General features: G+C 38.2%; 3 protein-coding genes across 5 annotated transcripts in view; 1 reads left to right on the plus strand and 2 right to left on the minus strand.

Annotated features, from left to right (window-relative positions):
* Nucleotides 1-464: 464 nt before the first annotated feature.
* LOC123977735 (gap junction Cx32.7 protein-like) lies at nt 465-4,291 on the minus strand. Of its 3 annotated transcripts, XM_046060664.1 has the most exons (5): nt 4,239-4,291; nt 3,465-3,591; nt 3,075-3,227; nt 2,632-2,817; nt 465-1,466 (listed from the first exon to the last, which is right to left on the minus strand). In XM_046060664.1, the coding sequence occupies exons 3-5, from the start codon at nt 3,201-3,203 to the stop codon at nt 822-824; spliced, it is 960 nt and encodes a 319-aa protein (XP_045916620.1). In that variant the 5' UTR covers nt 3,204-3,227; nt 3,465-3,591; nt 4,239-4,291; the 3' UTR covers nt 465-821. The 3 variants fall into 3 exon arrangements, with proteins under 3 accessions (XP_045916620.1, XP_045916621.1, XP_045916619.1); XM_046060665.1 differs by lacking the exon at nt 3,465-3,591 and having other exon boundaries at nt 465-1,427; XM_046060663.1 differs by lacking the exon at nt 3,465-3,591.
* Nucleotides 4,292-5,186: 895 nt separating this feature from the next.
* Nucleotides 5,187-10,121, minus strand: hsdl1 (hydroxysteroid dehydrogenase like 1). Its single transcript, XM_046061268.1, has 5 exons — nt 9,689-10,121; nt 8,523-8,968; nt 8,102-8,185; nt 6,767-6,901; nt 5,187-6,578 (listed from the first exon to the last, which is right to left on the minus strand). Exons 1-5 carry the CDS (start codon nt 9,906-9,908, stop codon nt 6,507-6,509), a joined length of 957 nt encoding a protein of 318 aa, XP_045917224.1. The 5' UTR covers nt 9,909-10,121; the 3' UTR covers nt 5,187-6,506.
* A 285-nt stretch (nt 10,122-10,406) lies between these two features.
* tbc1d32 (TBC1 domain family, member 32) overlaps nt 10,407-20,604 on the plus strand; it is a 64,417-nt gene continuing 54,219 nt past the window's right edge. The window contains exons 1-13 of the mRNA XM_046061417.1: nt 10,407-10,501; nt 11,309-11,477; nt 11,983-12,147; nt 12,906-13,083; nt 13,357-13,428; nt 14,116-14,235; nt 14,642-14,720; nt 15,740-15,843; nt 15,932-15,993; nt 16,255-16,405; nt 16,557-16,616; nt 17,465-17,564; nt 19,670-19,807. Of these exons, the coding sequence (XP_045917373.1) occupies nt 11,323-11,477; nt 11,983-12,147; nt 12,906-13,083; nt 13,357-13,428; nt 14,116-14,235; nt 14,642-14,720; nt 15,740-15,843; nt 15,932-15,993; nt 16,255-16,405; nt 16,557-16,616; nt 17,465-17,564; nt 19,670-19,807 (1,384 nt within the window). The 5' untranslated portion in view covers nt 10,407-10,501; nt 11,309-11,322. The remainder of the gene's footprint in view (nt 10,502-11,308; nt 11,478-11,982; nt 12,148-12,905; nt 13,084-13,356; nt 13,429-14,115; nt 14,236-14,641; nt 14,721-15,739; nt 15,844-15,931; nt 15,994-16,254; nt 16,406-16,556; nt 16,617-17,464; nt 17,565-19,669; nt 19,808-20,604) is intronic.

The raw sequence follows: 20,604 nt of genomic DNA on the forward strand, positions 1-20,604 counted from the left end.
CCAGACATATCTTTGCTCAACTTGTTCATACTTACTTTTTTGAGAGGAATACATGTTTTTGCTGATGAAAGCATGTTTAAAGGGAACACAATGTTTATAAATATGAGCTCTGCTGATTCATATATTCTCAGTGGCCTATTAATGATTTCAAAGTTTTAAACTGCATTGACAAGCATTCTTTCAGCACACAATTAACTAAATGCTTTGTATGCATTACAGCAATTGTAGCTCTTTATTTACAGTATGATAGATTAATAAGTGGTCTTCAGTGGTTTGGTAGATGAGGCTGTTCTTAATATGAAAACCCTTGGTGAATTTCAGAGACAGATTAGGGTGGGAAATAAGAGCATGATAATTTAATGAAACAACAGTGTGATCAAGTATAGACCATGTTTATCATACACATTCATCAGAACTGAACTTAGAACTCAGAAATGGTTGAACAAAGTAAGAAAAGGTAAAGATCCAATCTGAATATGAGAAGTTTATTCAATCAAAATTTCAATAACATAGTCTTAAATCATTCCAAAGAAGTACTCTTAGCAAAATCTATCAAAAAAATGTACAGTGTTTTAAAATGACAGCTCTGTCACCTGCAAGAAAAAATGTTTGTTATTTTTTTATTATGTCACAAAAGTCACTTTAAGTCACTTTAACTACTTTTTTAGCATGTGACTGAGTTATGTTTACCAAAGCTGGCTACCCCCCCACCCACCATCTTTATTTACTGCACACACACACACCTTTCCACCCCAAAGCCAAAGCACACAAATACTGGAACTCGGGAATTTGACCGGTCAACCTATCACAGCCTCAATGCTTCAGATGTGGACCTCCCCTATGTTGTTGTTCTCAGGTGGTATATTTTTAGCAGCCTCCTTGACCCCGACTGTGACCCCGTTCGACCCCAATTTTGTTCCTTGGAGCTCCAGCTCCAGGTTCACAGAATTTTGGATCATCTCGTCACGGTTTTTAAAAGCTTTCCTTCCCAAAAGTGGAGGTGTTACCGGGGTCACTGTGTAATCCTGCCTCCTCGTCATGCACTCCTTCACAGCTTTCGAACACAGGTATAACAGCTCCACCAGGCTGAGGATGAGGGAGACAATTGCTGCCACCAGCATGAACCAGATGATGACTGACTTCTCTGTGGGCCTGGACAGGAAGCAGTCCACTTTGTGAGGGCAAGGTGAGCTAGTGCAGACATAACGAGGCTGGAGTGTGAAACCGTAAAGAAAGTACTGACCCCCGATGAACAAAACCTCCAGGATAATCTTGGCCAGAAGATGGAGGACATAACTGCGAAGGACACTGCCACGGATGCTGATCTTGCCAGTGCTCTTGGTGTACTTGGGAACTTTGTAGGCCCTCCTAAGGAACAGAGTGGCCTGGTCATCCAAATCAGCATGCTTCTTCATCCTCTCCTTCACCTTGGAATGGAAGGACAAGAAAATGACTTTTCCAGTAAGCTGAAAAAGACACAGATTTAGAGGCAGTGCAGATGTATTCAAAGTAATTAGGTGAAAGAATCAAGATGGAGGCAACACCACTGTCAGTCTGCAGTGTTCAGAAATCAAGTTCAGAAATTTATGAGATATAAACTCCCAACAGTTTTGCCAAAATATGACTAAACACTTATTGGTATAGTGCTGTCTCCCTCCTTGAAACATTGAAGCACTGGAAGTAGTGTTTTTAGACATATTTTGGAAAAAATATGAGTAAAATATAAAATAGTATAGCTTTAAGCTGCAATAATCAATCAATGTTTTTGCACAGTGACAGATACACTGCCTCCACATCTCTCCAGCTAACATTGTGGTTATAGTAATGTGTTAAGAGACGACTGTGCACTTTTACAAGACACAGAAAAACATATTCATTTTGTGTTCTGTTTCTGGCCACATAATATTCACTCTTCTTTTAACTTTGGCTTGTGCTCCAATAATCCTGTGACAAATATCTGGATCTCCTAGCTGCTAGATGCTCCACATTCTTCACCGCTAAAGCTAACGTTTGTGCGGAAAAGGAAGTATATCACTGGTTTATCAGAACTTGTTTTCTGGAAACAGCTGCCTAACAGGACTGATGAGAGTGGCTCACTTAGACTCAACCATAGAGTAAATATGTGAGGTAAAATAAGCTAAAGGATCTGAGTAGCAGATTTGGTGATACTTCTTTTTTGGTTTGGCAGTACGAGTGGCACTATACTTTTAAGCTAATATAAGCTTTTATAGATCCCCAGTGGGAGAAATTAAGGTGCTGCAGCATCACAAGGAGTATAGATGAATAGAGAAAGGAAAAATAGAAGTATACAAAATAAATTTAAGAAATTAAAATAGAAACTATAAAAGAGCACGTAAACCCAAATTATAATATGTAATTATAGCAGTATATACAGTATCCACTGACCAGTGATGTATTTAAAGTAATGATGTAAGTCCTGTCTAATGTGTGTTATGGCAGAAAATTGTGTCCTCTTACATTTAATCTTTATAGGCATAGGGATGTACAAGGTACAGGCATTTCATAAATATTGATATCATGCAACCTTAAGTCGGTAAGGAGCATTATTTATTTGTAGCATCAATCCAAAGCCATATTTTGCATTTTGTACTGCCCACTGGAGTGACACACCTTCTTCTCAATGTGGATCACATGAAGTACGTGACCGAGATATAGAAGCTTCGGAGTTGCTATAGCAATAATCTGGAGGGCCCAAAAGCGAACGTGAGAGATGGGGAAGGCTTTGTCGTAGCAGACATTCTCACAGCCAGGCTGCTGAGTGTTGCAGACAAAGTCAGATTGCTCATCGCCCCACACCTAGACAAGATTAGAGGAAAGAGATGATAGAAGAGATTACACTAAAAACTTCAGAGAGTTGAAAGTGCAGTAGGAACAATGTTCAGTACTCAAAATGATCATAAAAATGACGTGCTGGCATTTCTGGCTTTTTAAGCACTCATTGGAGGTTTGAGACATTCCCAATCCAGAGACCTATTGATATTGTTCCAGCTATTACTCCCCTTTAATACTAGCACAATTATTTCACCTACATTGTTGCTACTCAAGGGCCTCACCTTCTCAGCGCCGGTGTGGAGGACCAGGATGCGGAACACAAACAGAACGGTGAGCCAGACCTTCCCGATCACTGTGGAGTGGCTCTGCACTTTATCCAACAAGCGGCCCAGCAGATCCCATTCGCCCATGTCAGTCACCAGTTGTCCTTCTTTCTATGTGAGGACAAAAACAATCCATTAAGACTCATAGACAGACAGTGTCGTCCAATACAATAACTTCTGAAGGTATCTATGCATTAGTGAGAAGTATACACTATTATTGGTTTATTCAAAGACAATATTTTGAAAACAGAATTGTAGTGTGGTTTTATTAATTTCATTAGCAATCTGGTAAACACCCCTTGATTAGACCTGTTATTTTCTATTTTGCAGTTAGATGAAAGGTCTTACAGAAATCACTGTCGGTGTAAAAGTCAGACTCTCTCACAAGGCCAAACTCTATCATTTCTCGCAGGCCTGTGAGTCTGCTGATAGAAGCCACAGCTGTTGACTCTCCAAAACAGAAGCTACTTATCTGCTGAAAACCAAGACATTAACCTTGGTTAATACCAAACACTGCAAATCTTAATACAGAGAATGTGAGACAGTAGCTCAAATAATGATGTACAAATCCAGACGACTTCCCTAAGTAGTTAAGGCTGCTAAGTTTATGGTGTAAGCATTTTAAAAAAACATTTGTATTTATGCATTGATCAGGTTTCTTTTACATAATGACACATCAATTCAGAATTTATTTTTCTTTTATGGTTATTGCATAAGGCTTCCCCCTATGTTTTATTGATGATTTAGTAAGAACAATATTTTGTAAAGCATTCAAATGTTTGACTAACGGGTAGCTGTTCACATCATATGGATACAATGACATTTTTTGTCTTTCTTATTGTCTTTTGAGAATGTAATTTCCGACTACATTAAATGACTTCCATATGCACTACATAGTTCCCCTTTTTGAGCTCTCGTTATGCTCTCACAAGTACAACTGGCATGCATATCTTTTATTTTAAATTGTACGAATATTGCATAGTAGATTACTGTATATCATCAACATAAAATTCCAAAAATAAATCGATTAACTTACACATTTTCCCAGTCCATGTACATTACAAAATGAGTTACCTTATATTAGAGACAGAACAGATATGTAATTTTTTAAAATCTACTTACCAGTAGAATAAAACCACAGAGAAAAAACGTGGATGGAGACAGCTATGTCTTGGGAGGAGGAGGAAGAGAGAAAGTGAAGAAGAATCTGTCTTTTCGTTCTTCCTTTGGAATCTTATCTGGAAGGACACCAGCCTAAGCACAACAACTAGCCTCCAGTCCCAACACTAAATATGACAAAACTATCTAAAAAACGTTACCTACAAAGCTAGCGTGTAACTAACCACGCTGTTTTGTCCTGTTACTTTATTTCTGTGGCAATTCTGCGTCAATGGACAGTGGACTCAGAACAGGACAGGGGGAAGATGGAAGGCAGAAACAAAGTTGCAGCAGTTGTTTTTCTTGATTCTCTTTATTTTATAGCACTTTAGGCTTCATTATTTGTATGACAAGGAGAAGTGTTACCAAATGTCCTTACCTTATGAATTATAGCATTTTCTAAACAACAACAAACAAAATGTACAACTTTACCTATTCCACGTTGAGATTAACTACATGCCTATGAAAAAATTCAATCTTGACTTTGTAGATTGACACATATCTGTGGATGATAATTACACATACAGCATAGTCAAAGATTCTGGTAAACCTCCCACTTCAGCCCAGGTTTGCTCTGCAGCATTTTCAGCAGACTGCACCTCACGTGCGTTCATCAGGTTTACTGACCGGGCTGATCTGAGGGGGGGTCACAGGGTGAACTCTGGCAGCCGGCACAGTGTCTGTTCACGGACGTAAATGATTTACGCCATCCTGATGTTTTACAAGAAAAACAAAGCGCTTCTGGCAGTCAGCCTATAGATCAGTCAACATTTCATTTACGCTGGAAACCAAACAAACCAATCAGACAGAAAACGATTCTTTGAAGACAGACGCTTTTATTTATTCCAGCATTTATAATAAGATAAATATGGCTACCTTCCATTCATTAAAATAAAAAAAACCCTGACAGTATGAGAATGGAGAAATCTTTATTGTATTTGTGCTATGATGACACATATAAGTCAACATTTGTAAATTCTATACTGTGTGTGTAAGTAATCACTCAACACAATATACCTGAATATGTTCAAATTACTCACAATATAAATACTTATTTTAGAGCAATATCCACTTATACTAAACTTAGCTCAAATATAGTTTCTTACACAATCTTACAGTCTCACTCTTCAGTGCATTTCATATTCAAGACACCACCTCCACCTAAAGCTATCGTTCCCCATTCACCCCCACGCACTTATTTGCTTTCAACACTCTGGTCTTTGATCAGACCAAGAAGCCAAATAAGCTAAAAGGCATATTCACATTACAAGAATATATTTAGATTTACATTTGCTTTGGTCACAATTTAGAGTTGGAGCTAAAAATGGCTGTTTCACCTTCAATTATCATGTTTCTTAGATCTTTATTTAAACTTAAATTACTGTTGCATAATATTATATTTTGAGGACTTAATCTAGATTATGATATCAGTCTGCCTCTTTCATTTTGAATGATGTTGGGTTTGGTTTTTGGGGTGACTACCATTTGTTCTTTGTATGTGTTTGGCATGGGTGTGGTCAGCGCTGGTACAAAGCAGGTATAACCAGAAAGAACTGGAAAGTCAAACGTCAGCACACAAGTCCTTTTAAAAAAAACCCACAGTGACTATCACAGCATACAAACCCCAAAAACCTTTAGGATAGAATTAGATTACAGGATAAAGGTTAACGCAGAAAGAGGTCTGTGCCACTTAATGTCAGAATGTATTACCCAAAATCGGATGTGTCTGTTATTGAATGTGTTATTTCTTCTATCTATTATGATTTTGTTTATTTTATGGTAGTAGATTGCTTTATTATTACTTTCTTCTTATATAACGTCTCACCTGCCCGCCGATTTGAAATTATTACCTTACCTCATAGTAGTTTAAAGGGTTGAAATGGCCAAGCACCAAACCAAATGATGTCAGCTTGTTATTGCTCCAATAATCATAAGCAAGTTTACAATCTAAACTCAAAGTCAAACCCAGTTTCCAACCTCATGTCTATTCACCATTAAGACATGTATCATCATGTAGTCTGGTTTCTTTAGTTAAGTTAGGATCTAACTGCAACTTCCCTAGAAACTGATACAAAATCAATAGAGGAAAATCTCTTAACTACAAAACCTCAACAGATCATAAGAAATTTAAACTAATAATGGCTGAGGAAATCAAAACTCTACATTCACTTCAGTAACAAGAAGATCTAGTAAGTAGGTTAAGTCTTAAGTGAAGGGAGGAGAAGTGAGCTCCTAACTTGAACTGATGAGCACACGTGATCCGAAAACCCACATCCACTCTGGAATACATCTCATGAGTCCATACTGCGAAGAAAAACAACAGAGAGAAAAAAGATCATCATACAGAAATGTATTTTTTACGTTTTAGATCCTGTTTTCATAAAGGCATGAGATGTATCAGAAATATAGTCTTGACAAACATGTAATCTTGTCACAAACTTTCTGAGAGTATACCAATTACAAACGGACATCATGACCCATTTTGTGCCGACCTGCAGTGTATGGGGCCAGTAGCCGGTGGTCCTATTAGAGATGCCGAGGGTGGAGATGGCGTGGCGAGAATAAACCTCTGGCCTCGGTACAAACCAGCCATCTCTTGATGATGGCTGTCGTCCACTTGAGGCTATCTGGTTAAACATACACACATACTGTATATCAAGCACTGACACACATGCAGCTATTTATACTCAGGGTTTAAAGTGATTTTACATATTAACTATTAACAATAATACGCACATTTCACATTATGAGCTTTACAAAACAATAAAACATAAAAGGACATAGAGGCTGGAAGTGTAAACAGTTAAGTCTAAACAATTAGGTAAATGCACTCCAGTTTATGTCAGTTATTGCCAGTTTATTAGGTACACCTAGCTTAAAATAAATCCTTCATGAAGTTTTCTTTGAAATGAGTGTTGTTGAATTCATTCAGTATTATACATTTATTCATTTAGCTTTTATCCAAAGACTTAATTGCTATATACGTCAGAGGTCGCACGCCTCTGGAGCAAGTAGGGGTTAAGTGTCTTACTCAGGGACACATTGGTGTCTCACAGTGGATTCAAACCCGGGTCTCTCACACCAAAGGCATGGGCCTTATCCGCTACTACATCACCACCCCTACATATTTAGCTATTTATTTAGCCCACTTCACTGATATGAATGGAGGGGACAAATGGACGTGGATATAATTGAAACACCTCTCTGTATAATGTAATACAGGTCGTCAGCACCACGGACTACATCCTCCAAAATGACCAAAGAGTTAAATCAACACCACTCTAAGACAATTTCAACAACAAACTGAACATTATAATCTTCATGACGGTACAACTTTAATTCTGTTTGTTGTATTAGACATCATAAGTTTATGCTAGGTGTAACTAATAAGCTGGCAGCTGAATGTAGTAACATAACACTGTTACAGTGTATTGCTGTTGTATGCTTGTTAGGGTTAGGTATAGTGTGTTGAAAACCCATTCTGATACAGGGTGTTAGCTAAGTATACCTAATAAACTGGCAGCTGTGTGTAGTATCTTATTACTGTAGGGCGGGGTATTAGTATTGGGTATAGGGTTGGAAAGTAGTGCTGATGCAATGCCTGAGTATCAGCAATGACACCAAAACCAATCATTTGAGAAATATAAACATCTTTTTCTGCAAAACCCTTAGTTTCATTTAACAAAAAGAACTTTATATAAACAAAATTGAAATGACTGAGCTTTGAAGCCAGCTTTTAGTGATTGACACATTTTAGTTGGCAGACAAAATGTATTTGGATCCAGTATCCAGCCCTACTCGTTTAACAGTCATATCAGGAAATCTACCTGAAAAGGAATCAGACTTTGGACAAAGATCCCTTTGCTGCTGTACTCAAGGTGAAGAGCTCTTGAGAAATTATCCAGGTAGCCCTAAAATGTCAGGAGAAAAAAGGGAAAGAGGATTATTGTCAGGAAAGAAAAACATGTTTATATGATTATGTTTTGAATGACAGCCTGCGAGGGAGGCAGTTTGATTTGCTTGTGTTAGCCCCACACATTACCCTCAAACGTGAGTTGGATTTTACTTTTAAAAAGTGGTTTACTCTGCTCGGAGATTCTAGCAATAGCATTAATAGACATTATTTGGAATATTTATTTACAAAGGGGCTTTTCATATGAATCATAATATCTGCTGTAGAGGGCACAGATGTGTATCTTTGCGTATGTGCATCCACAAGAGGCAGATATCCCGTGTGTTTTGTCTCACAGTGAAGGCGGTGAGTGTCACTCTTCCAGGCATGGGTCTGCAGCAAGCACCCAATGATATATTGACCACAGCTCCTCTGCTACGCTCCACCATCCCTGGCAGCACCAACCGGGTCATCAGAGTAGCGACGGCAACGTTCTTGTTCACCAAATCCAACAGGCCCTGCTCAGGCATTTCAATCAGGCTCTGAGGGTAAGCCAAAGACACTCCCACACAGTTCACCAGGAAGCCAATATCTTTACCCCTCATGGCTTCTTTGATGGGCTTACTGGCTGCCTGGTCCAGAGAGAAGTCAGCTAGGACAACAACAGTTTCCACTCCGTAGCTCTGGGAGAGGGACGCAGCGATGTCTCTAACAGAGGTGTGGTCCTGAGTGACAAAAATAATACTGATACCGTGCCTGGCCAACTCCTCCGCATAGGCTTGGGCCACAGGCTCTGATGCACCTGACAGGAGAGAGAACAAGATTTATCAATGAAAGTTATACCAGGAAGTGCACAGTAGCATCACTATGGCGTTAAAACCTCAAATAAAGTTTAATTTATGACTGAATAAAAAGCTAATAATTAGTTCATTACTGAGAAATTAAATATTAACAATTTTGATCGGTTCACTCAACAAATCAGATTTTCAGATATAAAGAAAATACGCTTTCTCTGTTTTATATAATTGTATAATGAATGTCTTTTGGGCTGTTGGTTGAAGCAATTTGAAAATATCATCCTGGACATTTTTCAGTACTTTAAGTGTAGTACAAAAATCTCCTTGCAATTTCTCATAGCCCAAGCAGACATGTTCAGATTTCTTGTTTTGTATGACCAACATTTGAATACCCAAATATCATAATAATAAAGTTGTCAAATTTGAGAAGCTGAAACTAGCAGAGAATGTTTGCCATTTTTGTGCTTGATTAATAACTTTTAGTCAATTATCAAAATTTCTGCCTATTCTTTTTCGGTTGATCTGTTGATTGATTGATTGATTAATTGTTTAAGCTCTAAAGATGACAGAGGCCCTAGTTTTGTAATTAAGTTAGTGTGATGCCCAAATCTCACTGAAAGAAGTAAAGTTGACTAAAATAAATGCATACTCTCCTCTCCCCCTCTTGTCACACAGATATGATGCGCTCTCATTGTTTCTGCTGTGATCACCTGCTAAATCCTTACCATAAATAACAGCCCAGTCACCAAATCTTTGGGTCAGCTTCTTACTTGGGATCATTCTTGGCAGGAAATGCACCCTGATCAACGTGCAGCAGTCTCTCAGCAGGATTACTGCTCTGCTGGCCGTGTAAAGAGCACCGACCAGGGCCAGGGTTTCAAAATAAACACTGCACGACCGAGAAATTTCTCTGTACAAAAACTGAAAGCTGTCAACTGCCGCCATATTCACCACTGTTGATGCTGATGCTAGCTTAGTAGCTAAAGCGTATTCCGAAGATTTAACGTAGTGATTTCAAAACGTAACGTTGACTAGTAAGTCAAGCGTGTGAATAAAACATGTCGCTACTCCTACATAGTAAATTTACGATCAATTTCAGGCTTTCAGACGTTCTTAGCAGGGAGAGATGTCTCCTGGTCCAGCATCCGGTAACAGGAGCAAAACATTGAGTCATGTGACAACATACTTCACGGGTGCTGCATTCAATACCGCATAAGAAAAACCGTAAGAGTTTTAAACCTCGCGAGTAATACTTTATAGAAGTATTCACACTAGTCATTAAGGAATTTTTTGATACGTTTGATAAATCACTCACATCTCGACTTCCTTTGTCATGTTAAATCTTTTGTTCCTCTCATCATGTATCTCGTGAATACCATATTTCCGACTCTTCCTGAAGGCAGCAGCGTGTAGTCCCATAATGCACCGTACTTTACGCTAAGTGCACGTTTCCATAGAGACGCAGCAATCGGTGGCAAGTGCTCCTCAAAATGCTAACGTTAACTGGATGAAAAAGCTTTTTTAAGTCCCAAAACAAGGTGACAGGTTTGAAATGTGCTGCAAACGACGTCGTTCTGTTTGGTTTGTGCAGCGGGGTGGCTTTAGGTTTTTAGCTCAGCTGCGGTGTCAGTTAGAATTGGGCAGTTTTGCCTTCAGCTAGCACCTTGTACTTAGCAGCAAAGCTAACCAGAGGAGAGCAATTAAACTTAAAAACGTAAATATCACATAACGTTAGTCAGTTTGGGTGAACAGCACATAGTTAATTGTTGCTGTTAGATCTTTATTTCTATATTTGAGTGGAAACTGCTGTGTGGACCTTATTTTCACTATGAAAGACACATATTTTACCAGAGGGGTAGCCAATTATCACACTTAACTGATTGATAATTGAATGACCAATACTGAAAAGGGCATAGCCAAAACGTGCATTTTTGACCCATGTGCTGAACACAGAAACTGATACCAAACTAATAGAGCGTCCTGATAGATTTTGGTGTGTAAATTCTATTTTTTTATTGTATTTGCTGGACTTAACACTATGGTTATGCACGTGCACCCCAGCAATCTTTTTATCGTTGGTTGGGGGTGATGTTTTTTTTTTTTTTTACTTCAATCTATTTGTAGGGGGAAGCAATCAAAATTTTGAAATGCACAGTATTTTGTTAGTTTATTTAGTTGGTTTTGTGTTTATTTATGGATGTAAAGGAAAAAAATTCCTCCCTTCTGAACTAAAGCTGTCTGTCAAACTCTCGGTGGCACTACACGGGGAATTGGCCCCTCACCACCATACACATACACATTTTAAACCCTGGAAAACTAACCACTCTGTTCTGTCCTGTCTTAAGGACCCGCTGTAGAGATGTCTCAGCTGTCAGCTGAAGATGAGGTGGAGTTGCAGTCGCTGCTCAAGCAGCTTTTGAGAAGCATTAATGACAGAATCTCTGGTGCTCCATCGACCGAATGTGCTGAAGAGATCCTTCTTCACCTGGAGGAGACTGACAAGAACTTCCACAAGTAAGTCTTAAATATTGTGGCAATAGGCCTCATATACTTGGAATAAACAAACATGTATTTCTGTAAGCATTTGTACTATAGTCATTTGTGAAGGCACTGTTAAAAATTGTTAAATCAAGCATTTTTTTAATTAAACTTAAGATAACTAAGATTAACTTGACATCACAGATTAAGTTATTCCTGATTGGCTCACCTTTTGAAATATGTTGTTTTCAATTTGTTCTTGTCAACCACTGAAATGGAGTGGTGTACTAGTGCTACCATTTTGTAGTAGGTAGGATAATATCAGCCACAGTATCATATTAAACCAATAGACTGTTTGCTATAATAGCTGCTATGCAATATGCAGCTATTCAGGCTAAACCTTAGGGTTTTTTGCACATTTTAGAAAAGGCAATACGATAACATTACTACTTTTTATCGGCCTCTTATTGATTGTCAAGTGGCAGGTATACAACAGATATACTATACAATAGGTTTTAGTCTGTCAATGCTCTCTTTCCAGTTATGAATTTGTCAAGTACCTCCGTCAGTACGTGGAGAGTTCATTGGGGACTGTAGTGGAAGAAGAGACAAAGAACTTGACCAGAGGAGATGCACAGCATGCAATAAGCCCAGGTCACGACACCTTGATCCACGCTGTCACCCGAAGGACCAGAGACTCGGCTGAGTGAGTGTAGCTCAAACAATTATCTGTGTTTTTGTTTGTTAAGTTTTCTTCATATAACCTCCTGTGGAGTAATTTCACAGTTAATCATTACATTCTGTGTGAACTGTGCAAACCTCTGACATCCTCCAGGGTCTATTTATGTAATATACTGTCCATAAGTGTCATTTACATTTGTTGTCCATTTAGTTTCAGTTGTTGAAGTTTGATTGTGTTCTATACCTGTTTCCTACTTTTTAGAGATGTCAGAAAGGTGAAGATTCACACTTTCTTGTCAAGACAAATGTCACAGAGCCACTGTTGATAGAGTATAAAACTGTAGTATTTCTGTCTCCCAAGTTTTCTGGGATTATTTTCACACACACTGAATACAGTGTGTGTGAAATAGCTTAATATTGTTTGTGTAGCTTCTTATTCTTAGATAAGAAGCTAGCTAATGTAGTCAGATGTCACTGATATAACGTTAACTGTAGCTTATGGACAGTTGTTGATTTTGGGAAAGACAATCTTGTTGGCAGTTACAATGTTTCTTGCCTGTTTTCTTCCCAAGTTAAAATTATAGGCAGTTAGTGTGGAGTTTCATGCTTTATTTAAGTAGGATTGTCTTTGCAGTAACAACCAAGCAGTTTGATTACGGCTGAATCATACACATAGTCACAGAGCAGATAGAAATACGTAAGCTATTATGGAAAGGGTTTAGCTAAATTATTCTAAAACAAGTTAATAATAATAATACACTAATGTACTTCTGTCTGTGACAGGTACCAGCAGATGATGCAGACATTGAAAAACACCATGATCATGGTGGTGGAGTCTTCAATCAATAAATTTGAGGAGGACCAGATGAGAAAAGAGGAGATGCACAGAAAGAAGCAGCACAGTCAGTCCAACAGCCAGTACATTGACAACTGCTCGGACAGTGACTCCTCCTTCAACCAGGTCAGAGATACAGTAGTTACACTCTGATGGCAATACATGGTTACAATTACTTTATTGTCTTTTTTTAGATTATAGGTGACTCATAAAGTGCCAAGATTGTATTTTAGCTCCAATCTCTGAATGACATTGGTCACAATTGCTGTTGTGTTGCTGTGGAGAAGTTTGTTCCTATCCATGGTAGACTGAATGTAGGGCAACGCCAGTAGATGTGGTACCATCAGACAATGAGAGCTTTATGATGAATCAGAATTTTTGTTTCATTTCCTTTTCCAGAGTTATGCATTCATCAGACAAGAGCAGCTGCAAGCTTTGGCTGAAAAACTTGACTCCAGCAGACCCAAAGAGGTAGAAAGGCTTCTTTACACATAGACATTATGATGTGTACATTGCTGTTGCATAGTCAGTATGCTGGAGAGTCATGTGTAGCACTGTGCCACAGATCAGTGGTTTCCACCTTACCAACATCTGAGGGGGTTGTCAGATGATCAACAGGATAGGAACCAAAAGCAATGTCACATAAAATCTTCTGTCTCATTTTCCACAGAATTTCAAGATTATTTACCTCTTCAGGCCTGGAAAAAAATTACTTTGTTTAAACAAGTTATTACCAGTAGACACTGGCTTAATAGAAAATATCACAGAGATCCAACAAATATGTTTATTTAAGAGTTGTTATTTCAACTTACCTGTGCAGCTTTGTCAATTTTGTCCATGGTTTTTGCCATTTTGTACCAGGTTAAGTACACATGTGCAACTAGAGATGAATAAATGAGGCTTAAACATTTGCTTAAAGGAGCTACAAATCACACAATGTGGGAATCACTGCCATAAATGTTACATTTATTCATTTAGCTGACGCTTTTATCCAAAGCAACTTACAATTGCTATACGTGTCAGAGGTCGCACGCCTCTGGAGCAACTAGGGGTTAAGTGTCTTGCTCAGGGACACAATGGTTGATGGGTCACAGTAGGGGATTGAACCCGATGAACAGTCTAGTCCAGGAGATGTGATGTAACTCTGTATGTATGTAGGTGCGTTGGGAGGCTCTTCAGGCCCTCTGCTGTGCCCCTCCGTCTGATGTGTTGAACTGTGAGAGCTGGAGCGGCCTACGCAGGAACCTCTGTGCTGCTCTGAACGATCCTGACCTCACCGTGAGTCCTGAGAAGCCTCATCTACTTAGCTCAGCTCTACAAATTCACCCTTAATTAATTCACAAATGAATCAATAATAATTATGTGATTTTTTATTTTTTTTTGGGGGGGGGGGATAATTTCAGGCTTTATAATTGATTATAACAAACGCATTATCGTACAGGCAGTCCTGCCACACATTCTTCTTTTGAGGAGAAGACAAGATAACACCAATGAATGAGAGCTAATTGGGAGCAAATATGCAGGCCACTTCCTCAGTACAGGCTGCAGATCTTTTTTTGTGATAATCTCGTTTAATTTCCATTATATCTTCTTATAATTTAACATTTAGGTGTCATTGATTGATTATGTATGTACGTGTGAGAATGTGCTGATAACTTATGCCTTATCCCCTCAACTCCATCAGGATAACGTACTGCAGTTCTTTGCTAAAAGCTTCTCCTCCTCTCCACTGAATGTGACACGAGAGATCTACACCAGCTTGGGTAGGACATTCTGACTGGTTTGAGTCCATGTGCAGCACTTTCATGTTTGAACTGAACAATGGAAATGTATTTTTATCAAGAGGAAAATTACATTTTAAAGGGTTCAATCTTCTTAATTTATCATTCCATTTGAAGAAAAAAATGTTTTCCCCACTAACGTTATCCGGAATCTCTTACCTATACATATACTTATACATATCTGTGAATGTAGCGACCTTGACACTTTCAAATCATTTATCAAAACCCACCTCTTTAGATGAGCCTTCAAACTCAAATAATATGACATTTCTCCTGCTGCTATTTGCTAGTATTATGGTCTCTTCCCCTGCAATACAGTGAATACGGTGAATCCACAGATCTCACTGGAATTGTACTGCTCAAACAAATGAAGAGAACACTTAAATCACACATCAGATCTCAATGAACGAGATGGTTCAAATCTTTACTGTAAATTGTATTAATAGTTGAGACCAATATAACAGCGGTCAGTGGAAACCAAATCACCAACCAATTGAGGACTGGATTCAAAATCACACAGAAAATCAAAGTAAAGAAACTGAAATAACAGGCTAATCCAACTTGTGTGAGCAATTGTCTGTGCCCATCACCTGCAAAACCTTCTCCGTGCTTGCGGTTGCCTCTCCAGTGCACGTATTGTCACTTTCATTTGCACCAAAAACAGGTCACAATGATTTGTAATCGCTTATGCTTCCTTACTGGACAGGTTGATATCCCTGAAGTTTAATTGACTTGATGTTATACTATGATGATTAAGTGTTCCCTTATTTTATTTGAGCAGTGTATTTATAGTAAATAAATAATTCACATGCCTCAATGTGGACCGTTTTCATTGGGGCAGATGTATTTATTTATAATGTTAATGACATTGTGATTTGTTCAATTTAAAATTATCAGAGAGAGAGAGAGAGAGAGAGAGAGAGAGAGAGAGGGGGAGAGAGAGAGAATCATGCATGTAATGCATTATCTGTAATAAGTGTATTTTGTCTTTTGCTGTGCAGCTAAAAGTGTGGAGTCAAGCTTTCTGTCTCACAAGCTAAGCTTTCCAAGTAGCTCAGCTACCATCGACATAAACAGACCTGAAATCAGTCGTCTTCTCAAACAGGTACAGTATCTTTACCTTTTATATTACAGTATTTGAAGTATATCATCATGCAGAAACATTAAAGCTTTCTCTCTCTGTCTTACCTCAGATTCGATTGATGAATGACTTTCAAAAGGAGGTGACAACCTTTTGGATTCGTCATCCTGAGAAGTAAGTTTTAGCCGAAATATGAAGTCAGGGCTGGCAGGTCCCCACATCCAACGCTCACTATCTCAGATGCCACTGAGAATTATGACTATATGTGATGCAAAATAATAATGCTAAATGTCAGTATTTACTTAAATGTACAGTATACTGTAATGGTTTCCTAACTGCTTCAACCCAGTGCAAATGTACTTTACTTTTCTTGTCTATAGAATAATGGTTTACTTTCAGTACATTTGTTTTTGTCTTCTTTCTACCCTTCTTAAGATACATGGAGGAAGTTATTGAGAGCACGTTCTCCCTGTTGTCCTTCCATCATGAACATGGATCAGCCTCACCAGGGACAGAGAAAGCTCTGGAATCCATTCACCTACTGGCCTTACTGGATATTAAAGCTACCTGGTTTAAAAAGTGGATGGTGTGTATTGCAAATGAACAGGTGTTTTCGTAGTTGTGCAGAGTGCATTTTTGTATACACTATCCTGTTCGTGTGTTGTTTAATAGTGTCTTTATCTCATTCTTTTATATATATTCTATTCTATCCTGATCTGTCTAACTCTGCCTTTCAGCATGGATACTACAGTAGGACTGTGGTTCTGAGACTCTTGGAGAGAAAATACAAGTCTCTGGTGAGTGATTCACTCAACATTTAATATCCCTAAACTCACTAACTCCTTTGTAATGAGAAGTCTGGTACCACAGAGAAACAACCAACCAAACAAGCATTCACACCCACATCTCATTTAGGCACCCAAAACCACTGCGCTGTTGAGTGCATTCAAGAATGAAGAAACTTAAGAAGGGAATGTTAGGAATCTAAAACAAACTCTGTTATGCTTGCTGACCTGTACAACTGCAAAAGGACAAATTCAGTTCCTCTTTGGGGCTGTTGTGGATCTATCTGTTTTTACTTTCTGCATTTTTCTGGTTTCATCCATGGGCCTTTGACTGACGCCTACAGTGAAATTCTTATTTGTGCCTGTGTATTTTTGGGATATGTGTAATTCACAAAGCCAAACAGTGCAAGACAATGTAGGAGTCTTTGAGAGGGGCACAAGTGTTGAGCGTCACTTTGACATTTAAAAATTGATTGTTTAATCCTAAACCTCCCTCTCAACTCTTACTCTGACTTTAGAGAGGATTACTGTGAACTGACCCCTTGAAACTTTCTCTGACGTAAATGTCAATAACGCTTTCAAAACACTCTAAATACTCTTGCATTGCATTGAATTGAAATTCCCTGAGGTGCTTGGATTTAGATTCAAACGAATGGTTCTAGTCTTAAAACTCTTGAATAAGAGGTTCGATAAGAGAGTTTGACATTCTCAACAAACTCTAAAGTAAACCTGTTTTTGGCTTGTTCATAGCAGCATCCAAATTTGGAACAGGAGATTAGCAGTTGTCATTACTTCCAGCCAATCACGTGTTTGCAGCAACCATAATAGCATGCATTGTTTTAATCTTTTAATTTTGTCAGATTGTAGCAGCCCTTCAGCAGTGTATACATTACAGTGAATCATGTGAACGTTTTGCAAATGAGACTACTGATCCCCAGTCAGCGGAGCCGCAGACCACTGGTAAGTAAAATGGTCCAAACTCATGATTTCTTAAACAGGTTTATGTACTCTCTCAGGCATATCTGAATACCAATCTTCACCCTGAGTCTCACTCCGTGTGGTAAACATCAGCACGTTTGCAGTAATGATGATTTAATGTGTGCTGTGAAACAAACCAAAAAATAATACACTCAGACTGAAGTTCTGTGAAAGCCTAATGAGAAAGTAATGCTCCATTTGAAGCCTGTGGGTGTTAAATGCATTTGCACCTAGACTTGGCAGTCATCATTTATTCAGTTTCCTAAATGCTCACACGCTGTTCCTGCTGTCATTAAAACAGACGAGTGCAGAGAAAAACAGTAGAAAGAAAGAGAAACAAAAGATAAAGTATGCAGAAAAACTGTTGAAAGGAATGGAGAGAAAAGTATGATAGAAGGTTGAAAAATGAATAAGCAGTGAAAGATGTGAGTAAATTAATGATTAAGCTGAAGCTAAAAGCCACTATTACCAAAAAAATAGACAAATATAATTTAGGGGATAATATGGCAGGCATGCGCAAGACTTATTTAAAGGTTCAGTGTGTACGTTTTAGTGGCATCTAGGGGTGAGGGTTGCGAATTGCAACCAACTGCAACCGCTACCCCCTCCCTTTCCAAGCGCTGAGGAGAAGCTACAGCGGCTGACATGCTCTGTTGGCTCTTGTGCTAAATAATACGTGTGGTCCTGTGTTTGTCCAAATTTCACTTTGCTTCTTACTTCTGATAAACCAGACGATTTCTTCGTCTTCATCATACATATTTAACGTAGTGACAAAACACACACTGTAAAGCAATTTGCCTGTTTGGGCTACTGTAGAAACATGGCGACTTCCATGTAAGAGGACCCGCGGTGTATGTAGATAGAAATGGCTCATTCTAAGTTAATAAAAACATATGGTTCATTAGGCGGGGTCTTTATACACCACTGAAAACATTATATACGTTATGTATATATATTTCATTTCTGTCAATAGATTCTCCTAAATATTACACATTGAACATTTCAGTTTCTACTGATCTAAAATATTAAGGATAACAACGTAAATCTCCATCTCATCATTGAATTTAGTCTAACACCTTCCATCTCCCTTGTTATTGTTTTTATCTGTTCCTCAATGTCATACGCTGCCACTTTTTGTTTGTATTTCTCAAAATTAAGGCCACATTTCTCAACCCCTCTACTGTTTCAACATTTTGTTTGTTTACAGCATTTAATCTCAACTTGCAAAATGAACGTGTGTAGATAGATAGATAGATAGATAGATTTAGATTAGATGGTAAAATGCTGCACATTCAGTTGCACATTTAAGTGTGAAATATCAATAAATGAGAGTAAATACAGTGGGGGATTGGGCGTAAGGGAATGTTGTTGTCAGTGTGTTATCACCTGTAAGCCAGCTGGCTCCTCAAGACTGAACATTTTGACCTTGCCTTGGATGAGTGGAGATACGCCGGCTCCCTGTCACTGATACACTCCTCATAAAAGAAGAAGAGTTTTTCTGAGCTGTGCTTCTTTTTGATTTTCTGTACCCAAGAGGCACTGCAAGGTTGCCTCAGACCTTTTTTTTCATTTGTCAATCTCCATTCTATTACAGAAGCTTTTAGATATGAAGCTTTAAAGTGTCTCTCCACCACATCCTCGCAAAAAGAGCATTCTTCTTGATTTTATGAATTGCATTTAGCATAATAGAATATTGCAAAGTACATTTTTAAAAATTTGCTATTTTTACAAATAGTTGCAAAAAATTCCCGCACATTGTGGAACTTATTATGAGCTTGAAACATTTCAGTACTAGACCTTCATCAGGCAAAAAAGCTTTACAAATACTCATTGATCTTTTAGCTTTTTCTTGTGGATGGTCTTTTGGCCATGCAAACTGATTCTACAAAATTAACCCCTTTGATTTTAGTTTTGTAACACTTGAAGTTTTATACGATGAGTTAACCATTGGTTAGAAAAATACATTTATTTTACCTTAGCTTTATTTTTCTTAGCAGTATTTATACCTTGTGGAAACCGGAAATGTGATTACAGCAAATGTCTACACAGTTCAAGCTTAAAATTTGTATCTTCTATTAATGTTTCAGGTTCAGCCCAAAGGAGTGTCTATACAGGAAAAGAGCTTGAATATGCTTTTTTTGTGCATTCGCTGTGTGTCCTGGGGAAACTCCTCATCTACACCAATGGGAGAAAGCTCTTTCCTATTAAAGTGAGGAAACGCAAAGGTACAATACTAGACTGTTCTGTAAACAGTTTTAAACATACAGTATGTCAAAACATGTCTGTATAATATTTAATTTCTTACATACTTGTTTCACTATAAAGCCGTAAAAGGTTTGACTGTAGTCAAATGAATAGTCTGACTCTCATCTTTGTCTACGTGAAGTAGTGTTTTTTTTTTTTTTGTTGTTGTTTTTTTTTTAGCTTGGCACAAAGACTGGAAACAGGGAGACAGCTAGTCTGTCTCTGTCCAAAGATTACAAGATCCCACTATTGAATAATACAATATTCTAATTGTAAAAACTCTGTTTTACAGAGGTTTATGTGCCTAGTAAATGGTCCTGGCCAAGAAATAGTCCAGCACATAGCTCCCTGTAAAAAAAACAAGTTGTTGCTTTGTATAGATTAAATGTTAATTAAGGTGGCAAATTTTGTTACCTTTGGACAGAGCCAGGCTAACTATTTCCCCTTGTTTTCAGTCTTTGTGCTGAGCTAAGATACAGTGGGGGAAAAAAGTATTTGACCCCTTGCTGATTTTGCAGGTTTGCCCACTTACAAAGAATGCAACGATCTATAATTTTAATCATATGTACATTCTAACAGTGAAAGACAGAATCCCAAAGAAAATTCCAGAAAATCACATCATATGAATTTATAAAAATTGATAACCATCTGATGAGGAAAAACAAGTATATGACCCCCTACCAAACAGCAAGTATTCTGGCTCCTACAAGCCAGTTAGTCTTTCTTTAAGACACAGCCCCAATCCCAACCAATTATCTACATCAAATACACCTGCCTC

Source organism: Micropterus dolomieu, linkage group LG10, assembly GCF_021292245.1.
Source record: "Micropterus dolomieu isolate WLL.071019.BEF.003 ecotype Adirondacks linkage group LG10, ASM2129224v1, whole genome shotgun sequence".
NCBI classification, from domain to species: domain Eukaryota; kingdom Metazoa; phylum Chordata; class Actinopteri; order Centrarchiformes; family Centrarchidae; genus Micropterus; species Micropterus dolomieu.